This window comes from Aegilops tauschii, chromosome 1, assembly GCF_002575655.3.
Source record: "Aegilops tauschii subsp. strangulata cultivar AL8/78 chromosome 1, Aet v6.0, whole genome shotgun sequence".
Lineage (NCBI taxonomy): Eukaryota > Viridiplantae > Streptophyta > Magnoliopsida > Poales > Poaceae > Aegilops > Aegilops tauschii.
Genome location: NC_053035.3, coordinates 297458014 through 297465838, shown reverse-complemented (window position 1 = coordinate 297465838; position 7825 = coordinate 297458014). Strand labels below are relative to the sequence as shown.

General features: G+C 47.1%; 2 protein-coding genes across 2 annotated transcripts; one reads left to right on the top strand and one right to left on the bottom strand.

Moving 5' to 3' along the window:
• The first annotated feature begins 1998 nt into the window (after positions 1-1998).
• On the top strand, positions 1999-4726 carry LOC109772394 (uncharacterized). Its single transcript, XM_020331080.4, has 4 exons — positions 1999-2399; positions 3100-3272; positions 3365-3643; positions 3911-4726. Exons 2-4 carry the CDS (start codon positions 3123-3125, stop codon positions 4553-4555), a joined length of 1074 nt encoding a protein of 357 aa, XP_020186669.1. The 5' UTR covers positions 1999-2399; positions 3100-3122; the 3' UTR covers positions 4556-4726.
• A 74-nt stretch (positions 4727-4800) lies between these two features.
• LOC109772393 (ATP-dependent Clp protease proteolytic subunit 4, chloroplastic) lies at positions 4801-7804 on the bottom strand. The gene is made up of 2 exons (XM_020331079.4): positions 7293-7804; positions 4801-5563 (listed from the first exon to the last, which is right to left on the bottom strand). Exons 1-2 carry the CDS (start codon positions 7697-7699, stop codon positions 5080-5082), a joined length of 891 nt encoding a protein of 296 aa, XP_020186668.1. The 5' UTR covers positions 7700-7804; the 3' UTR covers positions 4801-5079.
• Positions 7805-7825: the final 21 nt, after the last annotated feature.

The following is a 7825-nucleotide window of genomic DNA, read 5'->3' as shown; positions in this document are numbered from 1 at the left end:
CTCGAAAACTGTTGCGATCCCCTATACTTGTGGGTTATCATTATGCAGTGTGACCTGTCTAAATTTCCTTGCAGATACCTCAGCCTGCAGCTTGTGGTCAGGAGCTTGACAAGGGTCGAGTGGCAGCCCATGCTTGAACAGGTACGGTGATTAGTTCCGGCCTGGAAAATGGGTCTTATTCAGAGGGTGGGATGCTTTGTTTTGGTGCAATCCGTCATTGCGGCGAGACCGGTTCACCACCTCATGATCTCAGACATGCCGGAGTGGGTTTTCGAGGATATCAACAAGTGGATGAGGTCGTTCTTTTGGGCAGGGAAAGACAAGATCAACAGTGGTCAATGCCTAGTGGCGTGGGATACTATATGCAGGCCCAAGCATTTTGGCGGATTGGGCGTTAAGAATCTGAAAGTGCAAGCGCTCGCACTCTGAGTCAGATGGGAGTGGCTGAAAAGGACGGACCCGCAGCGACCTTGGCAAGGATTACCTATGATGGAGGATACTGATGCACGGGAAGTTTTTGACACACTGGTAAACATCAAGGTGGGGAAGGGTTAGAGGGTTTTGTTCTGGAGAGATAAGTGGATCCATGGATACTCGACGACAGACATTGCCCCTCTATTCCATGAAGGAGTCGCGAAACTTCTGTTAGGTTCTTATTTGAGATTCCGTCTATACGGAGCATATGTTGGTTTAGAATTGCTCGGGAATTCATTGATAGTGACTTTTGAAGTTCTAGGTTTTCTAGTCTACCTGCTGATTGCAATGGTGCAAACTAGAATCATTAACAGCCGCACGACACGACAGGCGCTTGAGGATGGCAGGTGGATGGAGGACTTTGAGGCCAGCTACTCCTTCACCGTTCAAATTCAATGCATACACTTATGCCAGGCGATCGCCACAGTGGAGAGAGATTCAGCAGCGCCGGATAGGTTTGCATGGCCGGCCTCGGTGACCAGTGTGTACACAGCCAAGTCGGCCTACAATAGCCTGTGTTCGAACCTTCAGAGATCACCCATGGCAGCCTGCACTTGGAGAAGCTGGGCACCGCTAAAGTGCACGTTGTTTGTGTGGCTTGCCTTGCAGCATAGGCTATGGACCTATGATCACGGGCAAGGCATGGACTGCAGGATCAACCATCAACTTGTTCCACGTGTTTGCAAGCGGAAGACAATGTTGAGCAATGAGCATATTCTTTCCAGGCGCACCTACGCCCAGGAGATGTGGCATAGGGTGTTCGATCCACTTAGACTCAACGTAAACGGGCCAAATATTACAAATACGTTCTCCGACTGGTGGCTGAGGGAGAGAAGGAGCTTCAAGGGCACTGACAGAACAGGGTTCGATACTTAATCACCACGGTGGCCTGGGCTATTTGGAAGCAAAGGAATGCCAAAGTGTTCAATAGAGTTGACCAGCAGAAATCGTCACATACTATCTCCACTATGGTGTTGGACGAGATTGTTGTGTGGCGGCTTGCAAGAGTCGGTGTTGGTGGATTACAATATTTTGTGAGAGATTAGTCTATATTACCTGTTAGGTGTTGGTGCAAGAGTTTGTACCCCGCCGCCAAATATTCGCATCCGGGACAGGATTTCTGTAATTATCGTTCTACCTTTTATAAAAATATGAAACGCCGTTTGGCGTACTCATGATGAAGAGATTAAGACTTACCATCAGAAACCGTATTATGTGGCATAAAGTTGTTATTTTTGAAATAAACACTAACCTTGTGAGTACCGTTTTCTCTTATACTCCCTCCGTTGTAAATTGGATGTAATAAGATTTTATATTAGGAGACAGAGGGAGTATATGCGAGTTACATTCGTATCTTTTTTTTACGACGCGCGTCCCATTTAAAAGGAACGAACAAAGTATACGTCACACACACACAAATTGTTCGGTGGGCCATTTTTCATTTCCTTTTTCTTTTTGCTGTGGGAACGCAAGCTAGATTCTCACTTGAAGAAGAGGGAACGCAGGAAGGCTGCTGGTACCACTACCGCTTGGCTGGGTCAACACAGACGACGAGAGGTGGAACACGAAGCAAGGAGGAAGAACCAGTGGGGCGGCTGCAACGCAGACGCAGTCAGTGCGAGCGCCGCGTGCGTGAATTGCAATTCGCTGTCGCTGGGCCGGGTCACAGCACAGGGTCAAACCTTCCGAACCCACCCCCGTTTCCCTGTCTACGCATGTGCTGATGGGTGTGCGTGCCAACCACCGCACCCAACAACTACCCAACCAATCCCTCCCTCTCGGAGTTGCCTCCCACACCGTCCCCCTCGTCTCTCCTCATCTCGCCTGTGCTCTCCACACGACCACACCAAAAATCCAGACCTGCCCGCCCGCCTCGCCTCGCCTCGCCTCCTCGTCTGCCTCCTCTCCTGCGCTTCAGTTTCCAGGTTACTCTCTCTCCTCTCTCCCGCCTCCTCTCATCACTAGCTGCGCCGAATTCGATTTAGGACGGACGGACGGATTGGTTGATTGGTTACTCTGCAAGGTTAGCATCGCCCTCGTTGAATTCGATTTAGGAAGGATGGGTGGCTGGGCCGGGCGATTCGTTGATCGCCCTGCGAAGATTGAACATCACGACGAGTGGATCGAATTGCGATTCCGACCAAATCTGTTGTGATCCTTGCCCCTATCATTTCCCCTGATTTGTGCCCGGCTTCCAGCCGGCAATCATGGAATGAAATTAATTTTGCATCATTTCGTATTTTCATTCCAACCAAGAAGATGAAAGGAGCAGATACTAATTACGTAGTAACAGGGGTGGTTGCTGGGTTGGTTGGTGGGTCTCTGCGTAGTGCTTGTTTTTATAGGTGAGTAGTTCGATGACTCAATCACCATGGATTAACAAATTGTTTATGACTGCGGTCAACCAATCCGACCATATGCACCTAGGGATGAAATTTAATCAGACTGTATTGAGTTAATCTGTCTATCGACAGCCTACAAATTCCGTCGGTGCTAAAGAAGATTGAATTTTATCGCTTTCATAAGTTCTGATCATGGACCTCCACCACAGGCCGATTGGCAGCTGCATCTCTTACAGTTCTGGTATATACCATCTCTTGACTCATATTGCTCTCACACTCACAGGCTAGGTTGCTGCTGTTGTTCACATGGATTCCTTTTTCCAAAGAGCTTTCGGCGACCCAATGTGCTCGGAAGACAGTAATGTTGTCCAACAAGGAATTGAGAAATGCCCATTCCTGAGGAACATCAACGAGCCTACGAGTTTTTCCTTGACATCCGTTAATTTTCCCGCTCCGGTATGTCCTTACCATCCACCCCTCTTTATCTGAATAAGTGTATATATGTTATTTATTTGCTTGCTAAACTGCATCATTTTCTGCTCGTGAAGGCAACCGGAGCCAAGGGTCCAATTTTTGAAGACGGGCCCAACTTTGACACGGCATTTCGAGTTTTCCACGGCAGAGACGGGGTTGTTCCACTTTCAGAAGGAGCCTTTGCACATATTGAGAAGCCTCTGCCAAAGCCCACTCCTGAATTTAACCCCTTGGCAGCCAAAGCAGCTACCATCAGTCTCTCGGGATTCGGAGGCTTTTTCAGCTTCGGTGATTTCTCAAACAAGCGCAATAAGCAGAACTCCAACAAGAAGAATCCCAACAACCTCCCCCAGGTAATTCTTTTCCTCGTGCATCTGTTCTATCCTTCAAATTACCATCCTTGTGTTAGAATGTTTCATTATCGTGTCGAACGAGCCTTTAGATGAGACCAATTTTGTAGTACCAAAGAAAGCAAATCTATCTTTGATGCAAGCTTCACATGATATTTTTGAACTACCATATATGGAGCAAATATTGAAACAAGCAACGAATATGAGGTTATTCCTTAGAACTGGAGCATGCCATTCATTTACCTGATTTTGCTTTCCCTGTCATTTCAGAATAAAGGCCAGTCTAATAACAATCATGAAGCGATGAGCAATGACTGGCTGGAAAATGGTCAATGCCCTCTTGCAAAGTCATATAGAGCAATTGGTGGAGTCGTGCCTCTTGTCGCAAAGCTGCTGACACCCCCAGCTGGTATGAAACTGACGTGCCCTCCTGCGATTGTTGCTGCCCGTGCAGCAATATCCCGCACGGCGTTTGCGAAGGGGCTTCGCCCTCAGCCCCTACCGACAAAAGTAGTGGTGATCGCACTGCTCGGTATGGCAGCAAATGTTCCTCTTGGCATCTGGAGGGAGCACACTACGAAGTTTTCAGTGCAATGGTTTGCGGCGGTCCATGCTGCAGTGCCTTTCATAGGGATGCTGAGGAAGTCCATCCTGATGCCGAAGAGCGCCATGGCCCTTACCATAGCTGCCTCTATATTGGGTCAGACAATTGGTTCAAGAGCTGAACGTATCAGATTGAAGAGGGCAAAATTAGCAGCAGAGGGCCATGGCCATGAACATGCTACCCGGATTGAAGCTCCGGTGACCCTGAAAACTGGGAGCTCAGGTGCTGTCCAGCTCTGGGATCCGCTTGGCCTCAGAGTCAAAGGCGCCGTGTCCCCAGCCCTGGTTCCGACTGTTGGTGCCATGTACTGATGAGATGATCATGCTTCACTGCGGCGGCTGCGAGAATTGTATCAAGAGTTCCAGAAATTGTTTCTTGTATTCATTGTTATTGTGTCTTGTAAAGGATTACTGGCTACATTGGATTCTTATCCCCACATGAGTTTGGGTGCAATCAATAAATTTCACCATGTCCTTTGGTTTCTTCTTTGCAGCAAGGTTGGCTGGTTAGACTATTTCTATGTTCCATGTGCTTTCATTTGCTTGGTCAAAAGCCAGAACACAACAGCTCCCAATCATATACCAAATGCAACGCCCAACAAAGTCTACTGCTAAAAAAAGTGTTACGTCTTTGCTTTCACAAAAGCTCCAGCAGTCGCTTGCTGTGCAAAATACAGGCCATGAGGCTAGCTTGGTCAAATGCCAGAACAAAACAGCTACGCCATCACACCAAATGCAACGGCAGATAAAGTCTACTGCTAAGGATTACATCATTTGTTCGATGAAAGCTCCAGCGACTCCCTGCTGTTCGAAATACATGTGACTGGCAGGCTAGCTTAGTATATCTCATCGTCTGGGACATGCGGCGTAAGGAACTTCTGAGGGTCCTTGTACATTTCCTCGTAGTTGTACTTAGGCTTCACCCTCTCCGGAACCGGCTCAAGTGGCATGATGCTGTCTTCGTCGATCACGCCGTCGATGATCCCGTAATCGACGGCCTCAAGAGGACCCATGTATCGGTCCCTATCGATGTCTTTCTCTACCTGCTCCAGTGTGCGCCCCGTGAAGCCTGAAATCAGCCGGATGACATTCCTCTTGCTAGCCAGAATTTCCTTGGCTTGGACCTCTACATCCAAGGCCTGGCCACTCGCGCCTCCCACGGGCTGATGCATCATAATCCTGGTGTTGGGCATGGCGAATCGTTTGCCCTTTGCGCCACCACCAAGGATTATAGAAGCTGTGGATCCAGCTATGCCCATTCCAATAGTGGATACATCTGCCCTCACCAGCTGCATTACATCGAAGATAGCCATTGTCGCACTGGAATGGAAAACAAAAAAAGTCAAGTCACAAAATGCAACTAGTTTGTATCAACAGATATGCAAAGGCTACTATTGCACACACTTCACCATAATGGCAAGGCTAGCCTAAAAATCCTCGTTCTCCAATAGTGTTGTTTTAGACCTCAAATATTTCAAATAAATCTACACGTAATATTTCAAATACCCATTCTGTTAGTAGTCAAAGTTTGACTTTGCTTCTGTCGAAAACTTGTTCTGGTTCCATGAACTAGTCCTTTGGACAGGACTATTCTTGTCCCACCACTCGTACCAAACTAGAAGAGGGCATTCCGAGTCAACTAAATAACAGGGCATTCAAAGCCAACTACTCCCTCCCTACCGAAGAACTTGTAGTTGGGGGAACTTGTACTAGTTTTATTTCGGTACAGAGGTAGTAATAGTCAACTAGTCAAATGTGATATCTTGAAAGAGAGAGATGAATGTTAAGCACATATGAACAAGAAAAGCATCATTCATAAGGTGCAACAAATATCATTACAAACTCAAGACATCAAGCAGAATATTTAGTTTCACAGAAACGAGGGGTCTGTACAAAATGCACAGATAGGAGAACTGTAATCATATACCCAAATTGGCGTAGTACTAAAGAGTTTCATCTAGCTAATCTTATAACAAGCCAATAAGAAACAAGCTAGTGATAGAAGCTTACATACTGTTTGATCATCACAGAGAACAAGGTGTTCAATGCATGTATTACCAAAAAGTTACATTCAGCTGATCTCATAACAAGCCAATAAGTAGCGAGCTAATGGTAAGCTTAAATATTGTTTGATCGTCACAGACAACAAGGTGCTCGATGTTGATATTGCTAAGAGCTTAATTCGGCTGATATAACAAGCCAATAAGCAGCGACCTACTGATACAAACTTACATACTGTTTGATCATCATAGAGAACAAGTTGCCCGATGCGGATTTGAGTTAGTCACTCCATTCAATTCTTGATTTTAGTTATGGCCTAGATTTCAGTGGTTAACTTAGGTGTTACCATAGGTAGATTACACTAGGATTTTTTTGTCAACCTTTTTTCCGTTTCAGCAATTATGAGTATAGAAACGACCCACTGGATTAGACAATAATACAATCAAACTGGAAATATTATAGGGATAACAAAAGTCCGGTTTAATGAAGATAAGAACGAAGATAATATTTGCAATCCAGAATTGTTGATGCGGTGAAGAATAAGATTTCCGCCTCTGCTCGGACCAGAAAATCGTAAAACAAAATTGAATGAATAATAACCTTCTGCGGGATGGCAAATTATTAAAATACATAAAAGGTCTAGCAAGAGGGTGACTCAAGGATAGTCAGTAAAGTATCATTCGGAGATTAGTGCAGATTTTAGCAAATGGGTTTATAGCTGGTACAGTCTGAAGGTGTGTCAGTGTCACATTGATCATGGCCAGCAAACTCTTATCCAGCAAGATATTGTCTGATAAAAAGACGGCCTACTGCTGTGACTCGACTTGATGAGTCTACTACTACATATGCAGGTCATGATTTTGATTAGTGCAGCCTATATCAAATCAAACAGCCGGGAGTGAATACTATCACGAATATTTGGGCATAGTAATTTGCGCACAAGATGACCATGTGGAATAATGTAAGACCACAAAAGGCATCCCTTGTTGAGATGGTAAATTCAACCCTACACAAACCGAGGGAAGGGAGTGATGCATTGGGAGGAGACCTGAGTGATCCACCGGGGGAGTTGACGAAGAGCCGGATATCAGACTCGGAGTCCATGGCGTCGAGGAGGAGGAGCTGGCTGACGACGGCGTCGGCGAGGAAGTCCTCGATCTCGTTGCCGAGGAAGATGATGCGCTCCCGGAGAAGAAGGCCCATGACGTCACCGCTGGCCACTCCTCCGGGCGCATCCAACTCCGCCCGGATGCCTTGGCCTTCCCACAGGGACAGAGGAGACATGGCCGCCGCCGACGACGCCGAGACCGCGTAGCTGCGGCGGTTCAGCTTGAGGAGGGGATGAGGTTGCGCCGCGGGCCCACGTGCGCAAGCGTATAGCTGCCGGTGCCTGAGGCGGTGAGCTGCAGCCGTGACGGAGAGGGAGGCAGCGGCACTCGCACTGGTGACCGCCATGCTTATGTATCTAGCTTCGTGGGTTGTGGAGCAGCCGGCGGCGGCGGAGTGCTCCCTTCTCTCCTTCCTCTGAGTGTGAGAGTAGATGGAAGGAGTGGATAACTAACTGCTCTCTTCTTCCTCTTT

Coding starts and splice junctions, on each gene's coding strand:
- LOC109772394 (XM_020331080.4), top strand. CDS start 3,123: ATGGATTCCTTTTTCCAAAGAGCTTTCGGCGACCCAATGTGCTCGGAA. Junction 3,273..3,364: donor CCGTTAATTTTCCCGCTCCG/GTATGTCCTTAC, acceptor CTGCTCGTGAAG/GCAACCGGAGCCAAGGGTCC. Junction 3,644..3,910: donor ATCCCAACAACCTCCCCCAG/GTAATTCTTTTC, acceptor CTGTCATTTCAG/AATAAAGGCCAGTCTAATAA.
- LOC109772393 (XM_020331079.4), bottom strand. CDS start 7,699: ATGGCGGTCACCAGTGCGAGTGCCGCTGCCTCCCTCTCCGTCACGGCT. Junction 5,564..7,292: donor TCCCCCGGTGGATCACTCAG/GTCTCCTCCCAA, acceptor TTTCCATTCCAG/TGCGACAATGGCTATCTTCG.